The following is a 21,779-nucleotide window of genomic DNA, read 5'->3' as shown; positions in this document are numbered from 1 at the left end:
TCTAAAATAGGACCAGTTGTAAATGCCAAAATTGAATTATATTATTGTTTTTATTTACTCTTCTTTTGTCCTCATGTCTGCCCCTACTTTTCTGTTTTTCCTTCTAAGTTTCCACCTCTGCTACTTTCATTACAGTCTTATCTGCTTTCTTTAGTCCGTATGTGTAACATTTACATGATTCTTTCTTCTTTAATTTAGTTTTTCTATATTCTTTTCTAAAGTCTTTGGATAAGTTATACGCGTGAGACTTGAAACTGTCTGAAATAAAGCTAAATGCCTCATTCATCTTATAGCTTCTCCATAACAATATTAATTAATTTAATTAATTTGATTTATATAATTATTTTAATTAATTTATTTGATATAATGTAATGTGAATAGTCTTAGGCAAATTCTTCACCAGCCTTGGGAACACTGCCCTCTTGTGGTGTAACTGCGAAACTGAAATCGTCACGACAAAAAGAAAGAAAGAAATAAAAAATAACCGTTCAGGAAATTTTTTTAGGTTCACAAAGAAGAAAAATGACAAAATCAGTGAAATAGCGTAAATGTGTTTATTAATAAATCTAAATAAATTACATTTCCCTCCCCTTTGTCTTGTTTACTCTGACGTCATTCACAAGCGCCGCTCACATGTTCGCACTGTAGAAGCGACTCCCTTCATAGCAGAGTTTTCACAGTTTCTCTCCCTTTACAGCTCTTATATGTTATTCACATGTCATTTATTAGATTGGAATACATAAGTGTAAATTTATAAATAGCTAATCGCTGATAACAGCAGGAATACAACTTTTAAGATGCGTCCATTCTCTCACCTTTTCCTTGAAGAGCCCACAGCAACGTTTGCCACAGAATTAAATAGACATTGACAGGAGAAAATCATCTATTTTCTTCAGGTGTTGCTTCTGGAGCCTGTGAACAAACAGTCGAGTGAAATGGAACATTTTCCATCAGAAATAAGTGAAACACAGCTATATGGAGTTTCGGAGCTGATGGATTTGCTTCACATAGATGTAGAAACTGATGTAGTGGACGGCAGACCAGAGAGAGATGATGCACTGTGTTCAGTAAGTTCATTAATTAATCTAAAGTTTAAACAAGAACGGATTTAAAGTCACTCTTAGGTTACTACAAAATGTGGCTCCCGTGTATAAACATTTAGTGAGGTACATTTATGTGGTTATCTTTTTATTTTGTTTGTTTAATGAACCTGAATACTGAATACAAAGCAAGTCACTACATTTGAGGATCATCAGAAACAAGTCTATCTCATTTGATTTCAGACTAGACAGGACAGAGAAGAGGTGAAAATGATTTATATTATTGTATGATATTTGAGAAATAGTTGGAAACTGTTGCCCTATTTTTGCTTCAGTTGATTGAACATGTAACTTTTTTTATGATTTTTATCTCCGGTTTTTAACACCGGTTGTGTTTCTAAAACACTCAAAGTGTCAAGATTACAAATCCACTGTCTACATACTTAAATCTTTTACTGTTTTACCACAAAATTAGTAGTTATTAAAATACTGCAGACATGTGATGTTATCTGTGATGTTTGTTGAACAAACAGAAGAATGTGCTCAGGAAGCAGCGACACTGGGAGAGGCAGCTGGCTGCAAAGAAGATCAAGAGGAAAGAAGAGAAGCAGAGAAGAAAGCTCAATCGGGAGCAGGAGTCTGGTAAAGAGACAATGAAGTGAATCAAATGGCTGAACAAATGAGAAAGATTGAAGGTGAAAGTCCTCAGTCTCTTTTCAATTTCTTTTTTCTTTTCTTCTTTTTTGTAGGTGCTTGCACAGACCATCCTCAGGTTACCAAACGGGTCATGAAGGCAATCACCAAAGAGCGTTTAGTTGAGGCTCAGTCCACGGGGCTCAAACTCTGCATTGACCTCAGTATGACAGATTGCATGTCTGACAAGGTAGGTGCCCCCCTCCCCTTTAGAACAGTGTGACAAAGTGGGCGAGTCCACACCATTTTCCACTGTTTCACATCATTTCAGCAGCCCATGTTTAATTAGATTTTCACAATATTAGCTTCATCGTTGCTCAGTGGTCAGCAGACACCAACTACACCGGGTTTGTTTGTGTTTTGCTTTCTATTTGAGTACAACTGATATACATAATCTGTCTAAAGCAAGACTCAGACCAGTATTATATAAGGCTGGCCTTTTGTCTGTGTGCGAGAGGTTAGATTAATGTGGCGGGATGCATGTGAGATTAAGTTTGATTGCTTTGATTTCAGTTATGTTTAGTTGGCAAAAGTTAACTGCTAAGTTTAATTATGCCATTTGCTATTTCCCATATATATTTTGTTGCGACATGCTCCTTGCAAAATAAATACTTGCCAGTTTTTTGGAAGACCTCTGCCTACTGCCATCATTTAGTCACTCTGGTCACACAACCTGCCACAAACAGCCTTTTCAAATATTGGCGCCGTATGTATTTCAACTCACACACATCTATTAAAGCAGTTTGTGATGGATGGATCGCTTCTCCCACTTTTAACTGTGTTTTTTTGGTCAGGAGATAAGCCGACTGGCTGGCCAATTAAGGCGGCTGTACGGGTCTAATAAGAAGGCGACTCGGCCGTTTCACCTCCACCTGACAGACCTGAGAGAGGACAGCCGCCTCTACAAGGAGTGTATACGCATGAATGATGGCTTCCTCAACTACATGGTTATTTTTATTTGGTTGTATTTAGTGATTCAGCATTCATCTTTTACTCACAAGTCTATAGATTGTCTCACTCACATCCTCTAGTGAGAACCAACAGTAGTTTGAGCACACAACAGCAGACGTCATTTAATTTTTCCTTCTTTGTCTTTTTCCCTCAGGTGGAGATAACAGAAGAAAGCTGTTTAGATCTATTCCCTCCAGAAACTGTTGTCTACCTCACTCCAGATGCAGAAGAAGGTTGGATGGATTTGAGTTGTTCTCATGTGACTATTTTTTTTTGGGCCAGCAGAGAGTGCTATCTCACCATTTCTTTATCACACTCAATAAAACACCAAAAGAAAAGCTCAATCCCAGAGCTGTCTCTTGGCCGCTCTTTTTAGCTCTACCACATAGTCAAACTCCTAGATCAGGGGTTGCCAACGTTGGTCCTCGAGAGCCACAATCCTGCAGGTTTTCCATGCATCCCTGCACCGACACACCTGACTTAAACTAATGAGTCATTGTGCAGATCCTTATAGGCTGTTGGATCCATTTAATTTGAGTCAGGTGTGTTGGTGCAGGGATGCATGGAAAACCTGCAGGATCGTGGCTCTCTAGGACCGACGTTGGCCATCCCTGTCCTAGATAAATGCTGCTCTTTAATCTCTTGAAGAAAAGGGGATATTTTATCCCTTCCAAATGGAGGGGTAGGGCTAGGTGGTGCAGCCGAAGGGAGGAATTCAGGTCGCATCATAATTATTAAAATGAAAAATTTAATGAAATGTTACAGATTTCTGAAAATATGTATTTTTAAAGGAAAGCTGTGCAGACGTCCCCCTTTTTTTAAATTTCAGCTCTGGAGACAGTGGATGCTGACAAGGTGTATGTCCTTGGTGGTCTTGTGGATGAAAGCATCCAGAAGGTAATAAAAGAGATTGTAACAGAAACACAGACATGGAGAAACGACTCTGTTAATTCAGTAATAGTTTGGCTTTTTAATGAGTATATCCTTGTTGCAGTTCAGTTTTGTTACTGTTGTCTCTGCTTTGCAGAAGTTGAGCCTCAACAGAGCGAGAGAACTGAGCGTCCACACAGCCAGGCTGCCCATAGACGAGTACATGGTAAAGAAAAACAATGTAAAGAATTTCCACTCAAAGATCCTGGCTGTTAATCAAGGCAAGCAGTGATTATTGGCTATGAGATAGTTTAAAGTCTGTTTGAGCTATTTTGTTTTTGTTATTAATTTGTTTTTTCTTTTTTTTCTACAGTGTTTGACATCTTGTTGACTTTTTCTGAGACTGGCAGCTGGATACAAGCTCTGCAGACATGGTTCCCTCTGGGAAAAGGCTACGTAGTCTCCTCTAATGATTCACCACCACTTCATGCTTCATCACAGATGCATCAAGAAAATTAACAGTTATTTCATGCTTTTGACAAATGCTTGTGTTGAAAGACAGTCGCCTGCTGGAAGTTGAGACACTGGATAAACTTTTTTTTAAGATTGTGTAATAGGTTACATTACAATTTATAACAAGAGCAAGCTCTGGGCTTCTTAGAAACCTGGTTCCTTCTTTCCTTCCAAGAATGAGTAAAAATGGCTATGCAACAGTGCATATTCCTTAAGCTATTAAAGAAAAAGGCTGATGTTTATTTTCTTTCCCACAGAAACGACAGTTGTGTTTTTTCCAAATATGGTTTAGGTCTTTGCCTTGTTGAAATGTAAACCTTCCTCTCAGTCTGAGCAAACTGGAGACGTTTCAACATCTTTGTCGTCCCAGGGGATGATGCTCCAATCACCGTGTTTGAACGTCAGCTAGATTATTCTGCATGATCTTAGGGGGAAAATGTACTCAGACCTGGATTCTTTAGTCTGAAACCAATCAAGGCAGATTTTTATATTCTTTCATTTCTCATAAATTTCAATTAATTTTATTTATAGAGTCTAAAGTCACTATCTGTGCAGTTTCTATTGGAGTCATTTCTTGCATCTGTGCATGCACAGTGAGATAAGGAGTTAAAAGATGCTGATTTCTATTTGTTCATTATTCAAAGTTAGACTTCTTCCTACTCCTTTCTGAGCATGTTGATTTGAAATGATTTTTGTTGTTGTGACTGGTGCAAATTTTGCTGTTTTAACATGTTCAAAATAAACATTCATTCATTCATTCATTCATTCATTCAATACACACACAATAAACATAATATATGTATTTAAAAATGCTTCATCGATGAGGACAGGCTGCATGGTGGTGTGGTGGTTCGCACTGCAGCCTCACAGCAAGAAGGCTGCTGGTTTGAGCCTCGGCTGGGGGAGGTTGAACCTGGGGGCGGTGGCCTCCACTATGTGGAGGTTGCATGTTATCCCTGTGTATGCGTGGGTTCTCTCCAGGTAGTCCAGCTTCCTCTCACCGTTCAAAGACATGCATGTTAAGTTAATTGGTTACTCTCAATTCTCCTGAGGAGTGTGTATGAATGGTTGTTTGTCTCTTTGTGTTGCCCTGCGATGGACTGGTGACCTGTCCAGGGTGTACCCTGCCTCTCACCAGCTAAAATGCTGGGATAGACTCCGGCTTACCCGCGACCCGTAATGGACTGAGCGGTATAGATAATGAATGAAGGATGAGGACAGATTTTTATCAGAGCCTCAGAAAACCCTAATCTCTTAAATGCTGGACTTTGTTTTTGTTACATAATTCATACTGAGTAGATCTATTATCTGAACTTGATAAAGCTAATTTAATAAAATAGTGTTATTATGAAAAAAATATAAATTTTCTAAATGTTTGTATATCATCAAGTGTTTTTGGAAGTCTTTAGAATGGATTTATTACACTGCATTCAGTATCTTATGAAGTTGGATTATTTCCCAGTTTTAACAGTGATGTATGTATCTGTGGGAGTTTTGGGAGGACTCTGCTGAACCACAACACATATTTCTCATATGCTGTTTCTTCTGAGACATCTATTGCACAGTTGGTCGAGACGTCCAACTAATTCTTGGATTCTGTCCCGAGTTTTCAGTGCGAAATTTCTGCGTAATCTTCATGTTGCTACATGCTCCTGAAATGCCTTGTCCAAGTACATCTTCCCAGAACAGTGTGAGAAACGTAAACTAATATTACCAGTTTTAGTGCTCTTATAGCACAAATTCAATCCCTCACCTTGAGCCTGTAATTTGGGCTAATTTAATACTAAATGGATGAGAACATAAATGTTTTCCGTCGATGGCTCTGCTCTTGTTTTATGTATGTTTTCACATTCAGAACGCCAGAAAGACCAGAAACAGCCTTTGTATCTATACAAATAGTCATAATTTAACTTTAAAAAGTATCTATTTGACTTTTTAATTTTATTTTTATAACTTCATGCTCTCTTAATCTCTGCTGCCAGACATGATGGTATTTGAATATTATTACATAAGAACTTTAAAAACCCATTTAACGTTATCAGCTTTTCAATGAGGAGAATATTTTTTTTAAGTTCGACCATGTGTTAAAATTTGTTCTGCCAGCTTGGATTGCTCATCCCTCTTCTGTGCAACTGTTCTATAAACAGAATGCGACGCATCCCTCAGCTTTCTAGTGAAATAACCTCACCACTTTGCTTGGGAAAGTATGACTGAAACTGCATCAATCTAAATATGTAGTATGAAAACAATGTAAAGGCATTAAACTCTCAGTTGTACATGATGGTTTATGACAAAAAAGGTGAAGTTTTAGTTTATTTTAGGGAGAACTTCCACATTTCACTTTAATCTAAAAAAAAAAAAAAAAATGGCATTGTTCAGCAAGAAAAATACCATGTTGGTACATTCAGTGGAAGGTTTTGGCTTTTTTTTAAACACATGCAGTGAAAGTGAAAGTTTGTCTCACAACCCTAAATCAGAAAAAAGGGAATCTGTAAGAAACATTTGAATCAAGTCAATGCATTTTGTTTTAAATTTTCAAATGATCTCTTCTAACTGAACAAAGGTTTTCTTATTGTTGTATTGTTGTCTTTGTGAGCAGCTAGTGTTTAAAAAGATTCAGAATGTTTTGAAATAAATTTTTTTGCTGTCAGGAAAATCATGTATTTCTCCCCAAGGACCAACTATCAGTGCAAAAAAAGTCTGTAAGAAATTTCCTATTATGGCAATTAAAACTATAACTGGGGTGGATGTAGCTCAGGAGGAAGAGCATCTGCCTGTTGGAAAGTCAGTGGTCTCCCCAGAGCACAAGTTGAACCTTACATTGCCTCTGATGAATCCCCTGATGTATAAATGTGAGTGATGGAGGTAAAGCACTGCATAGCATTTAACCCTGGAGGCCAGGAAGTGCTCTTTGAGAGTGTTTGAATGGGAAAATGTGGCTTGTAGCGTTAAAGTGGTTTTAGTGGCCAAGACTAGGAAACTGCTCTAAAAATTACAGTCAGTTTACTATTTACTGTCAACACAGATCGTCAAGTAATGACAGGAAGATGTGAAAAACATGCAAAAGTATTATTAATGCATTTATTATTTCCACAGATTAGAAAAGCCTATTTTCTCTGTGCATATGTGCACTTCCTTAACAAGCACTATTTCAAAATGGATCGAATGTTTGCTTGTCAATTTGTCAAAACAAAACAACAATTTCCAGGAGAGCAAGTTAATTTTCTACAAGTTTTATGTGAAATCTATAAGTTTTGATTTGACATGACTGTGCTACTTTATGAGGATTCCTCAAATTGAGTATTTCCTTGATTAACTGCATTAGTTATAAAAATAAAGTCTTCAGGTAACACATCAGCAGATTCAGATTAACCTGTATGACATAAAATACGACTCAACTCCATCATCTTGCCTTGCCAGGAAGATTAAGACCTTGTAAACATCAGCATTGTTTTTGGTTTTGCTTTTATCCTCCGTACTATTGTCTGTGTTTTATTTCACTGATCAGATTCTCAGGAATCACAGATGTACAATCCCACAATCAACCGTTTATTTCCAAGCCTCGGGGTTAAACAATAAAACATGTGAAATGCAGTAACTGAAGTTGGTTAACTCTGGGGGTGATGAAGATGTTAGTGTTGATAATCATGACTCAGAGTAAACAGCTTTAAATGTCTTTTGAACAAAATCAAGTTTATGCATTAAACATGTTTAAAACAGATGATCCATCATTTTACAATAATAGCAAAACTAAACAAACATTGAAAGAAATAATAAATAAATGGCAAAAAAAAAAAGGTTTATTTAGTCTACTAAGATTGCTAAATGTATTTAAAAGTTAAAGATAATAAATATGGTAATTTATGCTTTTGTTGCTTTTGTGCTCATCCAGACATACAAGTTAGGCCAAGTACAATGACGCATGAATGATCTCTGGAAATCTGTGTGGTTGGAAAGGAAAATCTAGTGAGATATGATCAGAAAGGCTTCCCACTCTCAGTTGTAACACGTGTAGAGACAGTAAAATAGGATAAGGTATGCAGGCCTGACTTTAAACAGTAGATGGAAACATCTGAAAAGACCATTTTTCTGCATGTAAAAGTTTGTTAAACAGAAGGTATAATAAAAACTTAGAGTCAAATCATCCGTGAGGATTTTATTGTCTTAGAAATGAGAGAGGTTGTTTTAAAGCTTCATCTTTTCAGCTTTCAACCATGAAAACATAAATTAGAACTGAAACTTGAAATTCTTTCTTGCTTATTTGGCACAGGTGACATAAGAAAAAAGAAAAAGAATAAAAACACTGAAGGTGTGTTGTAGGTCAATGGTTCCTAATCTGGGGTCTGGGACCCACAAGGGGGTCCCCCAAAGAGCACAGAGGGGCCCCGAGGCTTTGAACGTTTAGAGCCATTGTAATTAATGTCCACAGATTGTCCCTATTTTAGGAAAAAAAAAAGTATGGTTATATATTATTTAAACTTAGGCTTTATCAAAGGACAGGACCAGAATACATTATTTGTGATGCAAATCTCACTTTTGAAAGCATAAAATGAAGCATGACAGGGCAGGGAGTCCATCCATTTTTGTATTTGCATGAAGGGGCTCCCCACGGAAAATAGGCTGGGAAACACTGTTGTAGGTAATCATCACAGGTAAACCCAGTTCCTTTGAACAGCTGATCAGAAGCCTGGTTGACCCAAAACTGCTGTTTATGTCAGTCTGTCTATGGTATGTGGATCAATTCTACAATATTGATACCTCTAATACCAGATATTTATGTATTAGAGTCAATACCCAAAGTAAGATATCACTATTTTAGTAATTTGGGGTAAATATTTGGTTTATCAGCAACAGGAACACAATGAAAAGTAACTGTACAATAATTTTCACAGGTGACACCTGGTTGGTGATGTTCACTCGGCCCATTTGAGCCAGCTTGACAATGATGGCTGAACACAAAGGTAGTCGTGTGTGGAGTCATTTCAGTTCCACTAACAGAAACTGATATGTGATATGTGTGGGAGGACAGTATGAGGAGATCTGAAAAGGAGGAAAGGAGAAGGACAGGTAGGACAAGACAGATGCCACTCTCAGAATCTTTTGGGGGTGCAGGGTGTAATAGAAAAAACTACCAAGAGTCTGGTATGAGTGAGGTGCAACCACCAGTCTCAGCATTTCCAAGGCCTGGAAGACAGTGGTCAGCCTGATCTCACAGAAAGCCTGCACAATAACCCAACAGAAAAGCAATAACTTCAATATTCTGTAAGATGAAAACACACATTATGAGAATGTAATGTAATAAATGCATAACGAACAATGGTTATACGTGTGGTTATTATATGAGCAAATATAAGTGATTACCACATGCAGTAAAATTACTTCATGAGTAGGGCCTTTTACATCTGTACTGTCTCGACCCCTAGGGGTCATCAATCTGCTGGTCTGAATAATCAGGTGTGTGAATTTCTCCTGGTGTTTTTCTGTAACATTTTGCCACAAACATCTGACTGGGTTGCACATGTACATACATGTTTTTTAACACTCTACTGCTCTGAACTGCTGCTATCCCATCAACAGACTCAGATACTACTACAGACTGATTTCCTTTTTAGTAAAATACAAACTGGTACTGATGATGGGGATCTGACACTGATGCTTTGTACAAAAACTAATAATTGTTTGGAAAATCTAAATAAAAAGTGGGGTAGATTAAAGCTTCTTAACAGTGTTACATGTCGCTAACAGCTATACATTTTCTCCCTCATGAGGAAACTGAGAGAAATGAACCAAGTATTTTAGAGCTGTTCACATACTTCCTTTATGATCTCCTGTAGCTGAGGACACATCGGACCATCTATTATGAAAGAAAGCCAATTATTACTTACAGCTGCAAATTTTAACAATGCCTGATTATGTGAATTCAGTACTAACTGTGAAATGTGTGGATATGAAGACAGTTGGGGTGATTCTGAATAATCTTTACAACAAAATCTTTAACTTGCCTTTTTATTTGTTTCTAAATAACCAATCTGGATGATAAAGTGATAAATATGATATATAGTCTCATGTGGTGATACGATTAGATTAGATGAAGTATCTGAAGTACTTTCCATATAATATTTATTGAATATCTGGCATTTTAGCTGACTTTAGACTTTATTGTCTGGGAGGGCAAATTCTTTCCCACAGACTGAACCACTGGACTCCACATCAGCAAGTTGACAATACTGAACAGAGCAGGAAAAAAAACAGAAAAACAGAGAACCCCATGACTTTTCCTTAACTTCAGGACATTTTCCAACAAGGTCAAGGAAAAGAGAAAAAATATCTGAAGTATTAAACTTTACCTTTTAGATTATTGACCACAGTGCCCCTCTCTTTTAGATTTTGTGCACAAATTCCATTTGTTTTCTCAAGTTAAATTAAAACAGTGCTATCATTTCTGTAAATGTCAACTTGACAGTGTTCACTTCAGTGCTTTAGTTTGTGACAATAAACTTATACAGAAAAACTGATGGCATCCAGCCTCAGCTTTTTAATGTGACTTGAGCGCTAATTAGCATGATGCTAATTAGCATGATGCTAACTAACATGCTACACATAAACGCTTTTGTGAGTGCACTTAGCTATGAAGAATGAATACAAGAAACATCTTGATTTACATTTTAAACATATATTTGATTGATTTGATAATTAAAACTCCACTTGGCTTCACAAAAAATTGTATTGGACAAGAATAACAGTATTGTAATGCTACATATTTGCTACAAACAGTATTAGAAAAGTCATAAAGTCTTTCTTTACATTCAAACTCTTTAAAAGCACAGTGAATTATAAGAAACATTTAGTCGAGTGTCAATGGTTCACTTATTATTGCACAGTTGTTTTCTGTTTTTTAAAAATTTAACAATACAGTTACATAATTAATAAGAAAAATACAAAACATTTAGTAGAAATGCAGTTCTTTCTAACCCAAACAATAGTAAGTAAATCTGTATTAAAAACAGGAACATGTTTAAGGAAAACAAACAAATGGTAAAGAAAACAGTGACTCAACAAAGTGGTTTAATATTGTGTGGCTCATAGGTGCAGATATCAGCTTTCACTGCACTACAGTGTTGATTTGCAACATAACAGCTGCTTTATGCTTTGTTCTTGGGAGGTGTCCCCTGCTGGCGCAAGTGTCTCTCCAGGACAAATTGGACCAGCTTCTTCACCCAGGTGGACCGAGGGTTCAGACAGATCTTCTCCCCACTCACCAAGTCGGCTCTGATCCAAGAAATTTACAACATTAAAGGTCAAAATCTTGATTTTAGCAGTTCTTAAAGAGCACCTCCAGCCATTGAAAATGCCTGTACCATCTATATCAAGTCCACTGAACATGGACCATTGAACAAACATATTTCACGAGACAGGAACTCAGCACTGCACTGTCTTGGTGAACACAGTTATAAGCACATGCCTGATCAGTTTTAGCATTCATGTATTAGCAATCCAGGCCATGCAACATTAGCTCCATGGAGATGCAATTATCAGATGATAAATGACAAGACAGTGTTGAAATGTTGCACTTGGCACGTGGACGTATTTATATCAGCACCCTGGAAAACAAAAGGGCTTGTTCCAATCCGCTTTCATTACTGACTGTTTTCTCATAGTTTATGTGGCACTTTGTGATTTAGGAAGCAACTTACTAATTCAAGATTTATTAGGTAACAGAATATGGGATAGCTCCCAGGTCTATTAAGTCCATATAAGTTCATATTTGATGTCTACAGTCAAAGAATTTAAGTATTTAGTGTTTATAGCTATATAGTACTAAATGGATAAATAAATAAAATGAAACCTTTTTTATTATTGGTAATTTGTTGTGTGTTGAATTAACTCACATGACTTCTTTTTCCGCACAGTGGGGCCCCTCAGGGATCAGTTTGATGCTCTTCAGGCTGTCTGGAGGGATGATCCTTGACTCCACCTGAAGACACCGACAGTGCGTGTTGTAGTCCCTGTTGATCGGCGGCATGCCTGTCAACAGACATTCAGTCAGAAAACACAGTTGAAACAGCATCAGACAGCAGTTTTATGTTTTCTCATCAGAGCGCTTGTAAATAAGCTTGCTGACTTTGTTTGGGTTGAGGGTCATGTGCGATGTTAGAACATGCAGCTGTTTCAGAGTAGCTTTTATTGATGAGGTTTGTAACGACTGAGATTTATATATTATTTACTTTAACAGCCAAACCAGTTGAAATAGCGTGTTTGTATCTGTTGAAACATGTACTTCTACTTTCTGCGTGACTAGTAATTCATGAATCAACTGCTGACATTTCCACTTTCTATCGCGTGCTTCATAGTTGCCAGCAGCCTTGTGAAATTCTCAGCCTCTGTACTTCTCCTTTTTGTTTCTTATCATCCTGTCATCTTCTTGTTCATTACAACTTTAATGCTCAAAGCTGTTGTGATATAAGATGAAGAGTTTGATGGAGTAACAGGGTGTGACCACTATTGTACATTTCAAATGAGGTCAGAAAGTTCATTTCAAGACGATAATGTCAAGGTTACAAAGATCTCACATGAAATCCTATGCTTGAATCTCAGAATGCCATGGTACTTCTTGTAAAAATCCTTTCAAATTCACTTCTGAATGCTGTTTATATTTACTGTAAGTAATAAAAAAATATGAAAATTAGGTTGAGGGTTTAAAAATCTTCAATACAAACAATTAACCACTATTTGTTAACGGATATAATGCATGCATTTAAAATGCACCAGCCTACCAACAAGACTAAAATGCTGACAATGATGATAAAACCAGATGTAATCATAATGGTATGGAACCAATATCTCTGTGAAATGATTCTCACTTTGTTTCACACGTTTGCCATTAAAATTTACAGCATCCAGGAATGAGTAAAAACATTGAGAAATGTCTCACAGTTCTGTTTTTCTTCATTCATTTGCCAAGAGTTTAAAGCCTTAAGAGGCTTTTTCCTGCTTTGAAACTAATCATGTGCTGTTGAGCTGATTCTACAGTAAAAACATGCCCCATCTGCTGATAAACCCTGACAGATTTAATTATTCTTGTGTTATATGCCATGTCGAATCACCTCAGAGTCACAACAGAGTTCATTGTGACCCCAGATTTATGAAAGCTTACACAGAAACAGAGGTGACCTCAGTTTCCCAAAACCCCATGTTGAGTCCTCATTCCAAACCCCTGACTTGACTTGTTCGTCTCAAAGAAATGCTAAGAGTTCACATTTCTTACCTTTAATGAGCACAACGAGAGTGCCAAGCATCAGCAGGATGGAGAGCTTCATCTTCTTCTGTTGGCTGTGTGTTAGGTTCTTTAGCAAGTGTTAATTTCTGTTAGTTGCTGTGACTGTATGGGTAGAGTTGTACTGTAGTATTTATACACACACTGATCATGTGCTACTTGTGAAATTAGGGATGATTTAAAAAAAAAAAAATCCAGACCAGTGTACGTGTGTGGTTTCACTTTGGTGTGTTCACATGTGCAGCAGAAGGTAGTCATGGGACGGTGGGTTCAGGGAACAGCCGGAGGCCCCACTGAGGTTAAGACACGGCGTGCCTGCGGTCAGCAGCCGTAGAATTACTTCATACAGATCAAGTATGAGTGTGTGGATGTCAAAGCCAACAGATTAAACTCTTTTCTGCTTGTTGTAGCTCTGCATATGTTTTCACTTCTGTACTCCACTTCTGACTCTGACGGGAAAATGATAATATGATCATCAGACGCAGTCCTGTAAACAATCTCTGTGGCTACAGGATGACACAGTGAAATACTGTTGTTGCTGATGACTTTGGTTTTTTTATTGTTGTTTGTGCTGGGGGCTTCTTCTGGCCCTGCATGAACAGTACAACACATTATATTAGACATCTCACTGGAGTTGGTTTTTGTACGGTTTTCAATATTTTGTGTAAGTTTGAGAATGTATCCTGGCTAGTTCACCCCTTCATTTGGATGATATTAAAGCAGCATTAATTAGTGTTTCCTCTGCAAGCCAGGAGCCAAATTATAACTTTAGTTTGGTTGGTTTGTTAAAGAAAGACCGAATTATGTGAAACCTGTCAGGGAAGCTGGTTTAATATTGTACAAATATGCAAGGGCTTCGAGAAAGACTACACCTTTTGCGTACCTGACAATGGAGTCCTGCATGAGTGGATGAGGCAACAGTTCCCAGGGTGGATGGGGTGTATAAACAATGTGTCCTGGACTGGAAGCCAGTTCTAACATTTTCGGCTGACCTGTGTTCAACTTGTCTTTTGGCTGCAATTGGAGTAAACAGCTGTGTCTTCTCCCCGATCTGAGTGTCGGTCGTTCATTGAGAATTTTTCTAAAAGTACTCAAATGTCGGGTGAGATTAAATGGTCTGACTTTGGATTCACATAGAATAATCACCCAAATCTCTAAAATAATGAGCGTCATCGAAACATTTTAGACTTCTCCAGTGTTTTGTTTTGACATGATGGCCTAAAACGGGATAATGTGCCATCACAGATAAACACAGTGTATAATTAAGATGTCATGTTAATGACAGACAATAGGAGGAATTTGAAAGGACTTCAAAATGGTGACTAAAGTGCAGAGACTCTGACCACACTTACACTATGCTGGGATGCAGGTCTGCACCAGTCAAACTAAAAGATTCCATTCAAACCTATTAAATACTTTTCCAAATATGATCTTATCACATTGTTCCATAAAGGGTTTATTATAAAGCAAAACTGCATCTTTTTGAATTGTGGGATGCATTATTTCCTTTCTCTCAATAGAGAATAGTCCAGTCTTTCCTCAGCTGAGATATTAAGGAAGGACTGGAACGTCTTTCTTTGCTCTTTATAGAATTCAACCAGTCATTATAAACACTATGCAGATGGTTTGAGATTGAGAACCATCCATCCATCCATCCATCCATCCATCCATCCATCCATCCATCCATCCATCCATCCATCCATCCATCCATCCAGCTCATTTATACCAAGGCATTTCCAGACCAGAAAGGATATGTGTATAAATCCTCCAGCATGGATATGGTCTTACCAAAGGAGTACTCGTAGTAGGACATATCTGAAATCCTTTGGAGATGCCTCAACCAGTTCAGTAGACTGCAGAAGAGCTACAGCTCTACTCCAAACTCCCCCAGATAAACAGAAACGTTATGAATTTCTTTTATTTTAAATTAGCCGTCAGGTAAATATTTGACTTGTACCACATCTGTCATTTTTATTTTGTAATATTTAGCTAGAATCTAGTATTTGCTTAAAAGCACAACATTCAACATCCCATTTGTTAATCTGTTTGGTAACAAGCCATCATTTCCACTTGTTCATTCAAGCTGAACAAAATTAAAGGAGAGGAACAATCTGTTTACAAGAACAAAAAATAAAGCTTATTTTAACCCTTTAAATAAACAGTTTTTTAAAGCAGTTTAGTTATATTTAAAACCTATTTTTAAAAATAATTATTTGACCAAAAGTCTACACCAGTATATACCTGAAGTCTGACATAACAGACAAGTAGACAGTGGAGCAGACAGAGAGAAACCACACTGGTCTAAGTGGTAAAAGTTCTTTTGATTTTTGTGTTTTGAGTAAGAAATATTCCCTCATGATTACAGACGCGTGTCTTTGACAGACTGAAAAGTCATAAATGTGGTATATTATTAGGCCATTATGAAAATGCTTCAAGGCACATGACTGCAAGTCAAGAAGTGATGTATTACAAGATGACTCAGCAAAATTATCAACTTTTGAAAAACAAGGTTTAAGGGATTTTCTCATCTACAGGATTTTATATCCTTTTTAGCAACTTCTTAATAAAGTAAATAATCAACTAATTATTACACATACTTCATAGGAAGTCAAAAATGTACTTGCTTTACCTATAAAAGATATAAATCAGCCTTCACTTGAGTAAACTGGTCATAAGCAATTGTGGGAAGTTCCCAGAAGCTGTCTAAAACTGTAGAAGAAGCAGAATTTTCTCTGACTCTTCACTTATATATTCAGCTTATATGATTATTTACATTTGTTTGCCATAATTTAAGAAACAAACACTTTCTGGATGAATATGAAAGTTTATGGGATGACCATGACTCAGGGAAAGAGTGGTCGTCTGTCAGCTGGAATGTTGGCTGTTCGATCCCATGGTCAAAGTTTCCTAGGGTAAGATACTGGACCCACACAGCCTCTGATGTGCTCATTGGTGTGTGAATGTGTGAAAGGGAAAAACACCTCATAGATAACTCCTCAGAAGTACTGTATGCGTGTGTGGGTGAGTGTGACTTGCAGTGATCAAAATGACCAGAAAAGGGCTATATACTGTAAGTACAATCCATTTACCATGCGAATATCCCTTTATAATGATGTCACTGTAGCTCTAAACCTCTGTCAGTTTATAGTGCAGCATATGAACACCATCACTGCAAAGGCCAACTCTAATAAAGTGAAGCAGAACAAAATTAGAGCATAAAATCAGTACAGAAAGGTAAGGCACGCTCTCCAAAATAGCCATTTTAGCACCGTCTCTTCTTGAAAGCACTGAAACGGGGACCTTAGGTTTTGTAAGGGTTCAGCTACAGTGCTGCAAAGTGCTCATAGAAGGCAAAACTAAAAGGTTAAATAGTCAGTTTGTTTGTGCTACACAGAAATGATTTCCCCAACAAGTAAGTTTCACAGCTTTTTATGAAACAGTTATAACAGTGTTGGATCGCATTTAACACACATACACATACACACACAAAATCCATAATTTGGAGGTTGGAGGGTTGGTGGATGGTGCTACATAGTCAACTACCCCAGCTGGTTGGAGAAACATTCCTCAGATAATTTCCCCTTCTCATAAAACATGTTGTACATAAAAACCACAGGTCCTTTTCAGTTATGTTACTTTGATACTCTGTTACTCAGACTGCACAAAGAAGGACTTTCAACTTTGTCAGCACAAATATCTTTCTGACACATGACTATTTTCACTCATTTTTTTGTTTTGTTAAAGCATAACTAATAAATAAAATCCTTGTTATTACTTTATTTACTGAGCATAGTAATGACAACAATTCAGTTAACCCTCTAAGTGCCAAAGTCACAAAATTGTGACCAGGCCATGTCTCCAGTAAGAGAGCTTAAATCTGTTAGCACTTTCCACCACTAGATGGCAGACATGTGAATAGACTGGTCATAGTTTGTCAATCATTGGCCGTTGCACAAAACCTATAAGTCATAGGGTGTGCCCCAATTCAGGGTCTGCGCACTTCGAAGTGCGCAGACCCTGAATTGGGACACAGCTATAGTTCAGTTATTGAATCATATACAGCTGCCCATTTGTTATGCAACACTATGAAATAAGATGCGTAATTTCACTGTCATCATAAACTCTGGTTCAAATTAAACATTTTTCTCATTTAAAATACACCTTAAAAACCTTTAAAATTCCAGCACCTGAAGGGTTAACATCAGGGTGTACCCATCTCAAACCCAGTAAAGAAACCATTTTCCTCCAGCCATTAATTGAAGGTTATAGGTGAAGAGGTAAACAATCTGTTAATAGTTCTGTGAGTGCACCCTGCTGTGTGTTGAAGGAGGGAGAGGGAGGAAAGGCAGCATCAAGATATGCTCTGAAATATTTTCAGCCATGTTAGCCTCACAGCTCTACAGAAGCCACTAAGTTTTGATTAATCAGTCCACCACTTAGACCAAACTGAAATATTTCAGCACTTAGGATGGATTAGCTCTTAATCATTGTGGCATTGAGTAATTTGTGTTGACAACACACAAACTTAACTCCCTCTTAGAAGGAATTTCATTCACTCCGTTTTGCTTTGACTGTTTGCTTCTGATGTGTGTTATTATTTGCTGCCTCAGTACATCTGTTCTAACATTAATTGTGTGTAAACTGTCTACAGCGTGGGTGAATTGTTGGGAAGCATCTAATGTTAGATGCTAAGCAATGCTGTCTTCCCGTGGGAAAAAACTGTCTTATTTATATTAACATCTTTATTTTAGTTTAGTATCTATTTATAACACCATCACTCAACAAATATGTTGTCTGTACATTATGTACATGTGGCAAGACAATACTTTCAATTCTTTAAATTACATTAACAAACAACATAACAAAGTCATTGCTCAAATGAGCATTTATGATAACATGCACTGTAAAGGATTTTTTTTACAGGTAATGCATTTGCAGAAGGTTTCACAGCTTCAAACAAGAACACTGCAGCACAGTACATTGAAAATCTTTCCTTATTTCCCAAAGCTAGAGCCTTAACAAAGACAGAGTTCATTGAATCTTTCCTCATCCAAACTGTTCACTTGCATCACTGGTTAAAAAATACCTTCTTTCATCACATTACGTCCCCTAAATGTTCCAGCGTTCACCTCTGGCTGTTAAATGTTGAAATTTGAGTTAATTTTCAGTAGCATCTTCAGTATAGCTTTGGCATCTAGTATAAAAAGCTGCTCCTATTACACCTTCATTTGTTTTAACTTTCCGTTTTGGAGACGAAACCAGCGGTAAACGTGTGCTATGGTGATGTTGGTGCTGATGTTGAGGTAGCCACTGTGGTTGTTTGGATGCTGGTGGGCATCTTAGCTGCTTTATTCCTGTGAAGAAAACATATCATGATCAATCATTTTGAAACCATGAAGAGTCTTTTAGTGAAAATATACAGAGTATTTTCATGCATCTAAATCAGTGGGCTTTAGTAATTACTAGACTTTCAGATTCCTGAGACTAGTGAGATGATCTGACAGTTTACTTAAAGAAAAAGAAAATAATAAATACACTTTTGCTGCAGAAAGGTGTGCTTCAGCTTGTGGACTTTTTTGTTAGATGTTATTCTAAAACAATTAATTTGTTCTTATAAATGCAATGAAAATTGAAAATGCTTGAAAATTCAATCGTTGTATGAAACGCTGACAGTTATAGTCTCATTTTAAATGTTATTCCTGTCTTATGGATGCAGTGATGCTGACCTTATTACAGCGTTATGAAGCCACAACATGGCTACTTTTCTTTCCCTAAACACTTACTTTTTAAATCTAATTATTTCATTGGATGTTGAGGAAAACCAAAGAAGAAAGAGAATAATATGAAAAGATAACATTTTACTTACATTTCTGCTCTTTGCAGGATTTCCTTTGTGAAATTTGAATTTGGGTCAAGACACCATAAGCTGCTATTTTTCAGCTTGACACTGTAATAAAAGAAGAACTGCTTCAGTAAAACAATCCAGAAATCAATGCTCATTGTTGATGTTGGTTATTTTTCTTTGTTATTATCTTCTGCAGATACTCACATGACTTCTTGCTTGTTGCAGTATGGACGTGGTTTATACTCAATTACCTCAACAATAAGAGAGGGCTTTACTCCCTTGCTTGTCTTTATGCAGCTGCAGAACTTAATAGCTGGAAAAAGATCACATAGATGAATTAATTACTCAAAATTGTAAATTAAGAACAACAGTTTGAACTTTTATGACTTAAAAAAGTGCAACACACCCACACAGACATAGCAATCATTCATCTAAGTAGAAACAGCACAAATGCACAAAGTACTTCCATGAGGTGTGGAGTTACTATACTTACATGCTGAGAAGCAAATGGCCACACAGGCCAGGAGAAAAATGCACTGGATTGCAGGATTCATCTCTGTTTCAAATGGTAGAAATTTGATAGTAAAATACTAAAATTATGTATTGAATTCTTGAATCTTTGTGCAGCAGCTTCCTTCTCTCAGATGTGAAAGATCTCTATTTTTGTGAAGTGCTTTCACTCTTCAAGCTGTCTGAGTGTGCAGAGCCATGAGCTCTTGCTTTTATACTCCTTTAGGGGTCTGAGTCTGAGTCCAAAGAAGTGACTGAAAAAAAAAAAAAAAAAAAGCTTAGACTTTACTTTCCAGTATATTTCTCTAGTTATATTATCAGTTTCTATTAAAATCACAATTCCTTAGAGCCCTTACTTCTTATTAAGAACTTCCCGTGTGTCTTAAGTCATTGTGTTGAGAAACATCTGCTAATAATGAAATATTCATCCTGATAGTGATGGAGCCAGATGGTGCAAACATTCTCATGAGTTACTCTTGCACAGAAAATGCTTTTTACATCTGTGTGAACCCCACCATAGATGAGATATTTATAATAGGACTGAATCTTTACCGGCTACTGTTGGTTTAAAATATTATACTGGCACTCACTGGATACTACATAGTATATATTTTTTTCTGATTTGTGGTACAAGTTTATTTTTTGTTTGATTTTAAGTCAACCTTTAAAATACACGTGGAACTCTTTTTTCCCCCTTTAAAGGCATGCCATTTTCTCATTGAAACTTATAGTTATAAAAGGATCATATTAAATGAAAAAGGAATCAGGTTCTCAGGCTTCATAGGTAATTTACTTTGGTACATTCACTGAAGTTAATATATTCTGATTGTGTGCTTGTAAAGGTTTGATTCAGTTTTTATAAAACTCCGATTTATAACAGAAAAAGCAGAAAACATAGACTCAGTTTTCCAGTTCACTACCCCAGCTTTGTAAACAGATTTCCCTCACGTCTTTTTAAGGACTTCCTGTTTGTCAAGGAATTTTGTCATTATGTTGAGACACATTGACTGTAGGTGTAGATCCATGCTGTTGATGCTGGTGCTACATGATAAGTCACCTTTGCACACAAGCTTTTATCTAGATCTGTGCTGAATGACAAGCGAAATCTTACTGTCGATGATATCTGGCTCAGTTAGTTTCCTTTGGTTAAGTTCACTGTAGTTAACATATTCTGATTGTGTGCTTGTACAAGTTTATTTCAGTTTTATACACTAAAATGCATAACAGAATAAACAGTGGCTCAACCAGGGGGCAGAAAATCATTAATGATTTAACTGATTTAGTTTTGAGTCAAGATGACTTTACAATCAATAAAAAGTTGATCATAGAAACAAGAAGAGAAAAGAGGAAACCACATGCACTGATGGCTCATCATTGTTGATCTTTGGGAAACTGTTATACATATAATTTTTTATATATATTTTTATGTGTGCATTAGATGCTGCTCTGCACTATATAGATGAAGCATGCTTCAGTCCTGGCTACAATGGAGGTTTTACCTACAGGGCCACACCTATCAGTCCACACCCAGGGCAGAAACCAACAAGCCCTCAGCTATTAGAAGAAGGTAATATCAGGAAAAACAGCAGGGAAATGACATCATTGTACCCTTGACACTCAGTTTATCTTCATAGCTGGAGCCTTTCAGGTGTGAAGAAGAACAACAATGGGTATTATTGATACTCTCATTTGATCATCTAGTTGTATTCTTCATCCCAAAAATCTGCCTTCAGAGAAATTAATAAATGTATACAAGGACTCTGTGTAAAGACTTTACTGTGTACTCTGAAAACCTCTCCCTTTATGGAAGTGAAATGCTGGGAACCTAGTTAGCTTACATGAATTGTTTGGCATCTTTATGTTGTCATTGGTCAGTAAAAGACCAGGAAGGAGCAGTGCTTCCTGAGCTTTGGTTGCACTCCAAGCTCCAGCAACTGTCAAGACTGGTTGTGAATTGCTGGTGTAAAGGAGTTGCTTCCTGTGTGTGCTCTGAGTCTGCTTGCCCCTCTAACTTTTCACATGATTTGCTTCTTGGGGCCAAAGTTGGCAGAAATCACAGATGCCCTACCAGTTGCACTGCATC

General features: G+C 37.1%; 3 protein-coding genes across 3 annotated transcripts; 1 reads left to right on the top strand and 2 right to left on the bottom strand.

The window, feature by feature from the left end:
* The first annotated feature begins 636 nt into the window (after positions 1-636).
* trmt10b (tRNA methyltransferase 10B) lies at positions 637-4,124 on the top strand. Its single transcript, XM_041986670.1, has 8 exons — positions 637-1,067; positions 1,574-1,682; positions 1,790-1,923; positions 2,528-2,680; positions 2,839-2,917; positions 3,514-3,581; positions 3,712-3,835; positions 3,928-4,124. Exons 1-8 carry the CDS (start codon positions 936-938, stop codon positions 4,071-4,073), a joined length of 945 nt encoding a protein of 314 aa, XP_041842604.1. The 5' UTR covers positions 637-935; the 3' UTR covers positions 4,074-4,124.
* A 6,579-nt stretch (positions 4,125-10,703) lies between these two features.
* cxcl19 (chemokine (C-X-C motif) ligand 19) lies at positions 10,704-13,466 on the bottom strand. The gene is made up of 3 exons (XM_041986672.1): positions 13,333-13,466; positions 11,957-12,092; positions 10,704-11,336 (listed from the first exon to the last, which is right to left on the bottom strand). The coding sequence occupies exons 1-3, from the start codon at positions 13,382-13,384 to the stop codon at positions 11,210-11,212; spliced, it is 315 nt and encodes a 104-aa protein (XP_041842606.1). The 5' UTR covers positions 13,385-13,466; the 3' UTR covers positions 10,704-11,209.
* Positions 13,467-18,244: 4,778 nt separating this feature from the next.
* Positions 18,245-19,953, bottom strand: LOC121640794 (interleukin-8-like). The gene is made up of 4 exons (XM_041986671.1): positions 19,680-19,953; positions 19,391-19,499; positions 19,208-19,288; positions 18,245-18,695 (listed from the first exon to the last, which is right to left on the bottom strand). The coding sequence occupies exons 1-4, from the start codon at positions 19,738-19,740 to the stop codon at positions 18,617-18,619; spliced, it is 330 nt and encodes a 109-aa protein (XP_041842605.1). The 5' UTR covers positions 19,741-19,953; the 3' UTR covers positions 18,245-18,616.
* Between the last annotated feature and the right edge of the window lie 1,826 nt (positions 19,954-21,779).

The sequence above is a fragment of the Melanotaenia boesemani genome, chromosome 5 (assembly GCF_017639745.1).
Source record: "Melanotaenia boesemani isolate fMelBoe1 chromosome 5, fMelBoe1.pri, whole genome shotgun sequence".
NCBI classification, from domain to species: domain Eukaryota; kingdom Metazoa; phylum Chordata; class Actinopteri; order Atheriniformes; family Melanotaeniidae; genus Melanotaenia; species Melanotaenia boesemani.
The sequence above is the reverse complement of the archived record's forward strand: the minus strand, read 5'-3'. Positions and strand labels throughout refer to the sequence as shown.

What these genes read in the sequence shown, in the direction of transcription:
- cxcl19 (XM_041986672.1), bottom strand. Translation starts at nt 13,384, where the DNA reads ATGAAGCTCTCCATCCTGCTGATGCTTGGCACTCTCGTTGTGCTCATT. An exon ending in TCTCGTTGTGCTCATTAAAG is followed by an intron (nt 12,093 to 13,332) that starts GTAAGAAATGTG and finishes GTCTGTTGACAG; the next exon opens with GCATGCCGCCGATCAACAGG. An exon ending in TGTGCGGAAAAAGAAGTCAT is followed by an intron (nt 11,337 to 11,956) that starts GTGAGTTAATTC and finishes TTCTTGGATCAG; the next exon opens with AGCCGACTTGGTGAGTGGGG.
- LOC121640794 (XM_041986671.1), bottom strand. Translation starts at nt 19,740, where the DNA reads ATGAATCCTGCAATCCAGTGCATTTTTCTCCTGGCCTGTGTGGCCATT. An exon ending in GGCCATTTGCTTCTCAGCAT is followed by an intron (nt 19,500 to 19,679) that starts GTAAGTATAGTA and finishes ATCTTTTTCCAG; the next exon opens with CTATTAAGTTCTGCAGCTGC. An exon ending in TGCAACAAGCAAGAAGTCAT is followed by an intron (nt 19,289 to 19,390) that starts GTGAGTATCTGC and finishes CTTTTATTACAG; the next exon opens with TGTCAAGCTGAAAAATAGCA.
- trmt10b (XM_041986670.1), top strand. Translation starts at nt 936, where the DNA reads ATGGAACATTTTCCATCAGAAATAAGTGAAACACAGCTATATGGAGTT. An exon ending in CAGATTGCATGTCTGACAAG is followed by an intron (nt 1,924 to 2,527) that starts GTAGGTGCCCCC and finishes TTTTTTGGTCAG; the next exon opens with GAGATAAGCCGACTGGCTGG. An exon ending in CACTCCAGATGCAGAAGAAG is followed by an intron (nt 2,918 to 3,513) that starts GTTGGATGGATT and finishes TTTAAATTTCAG; the next exon opens with CTCTGGAGACAGTGGATGCT.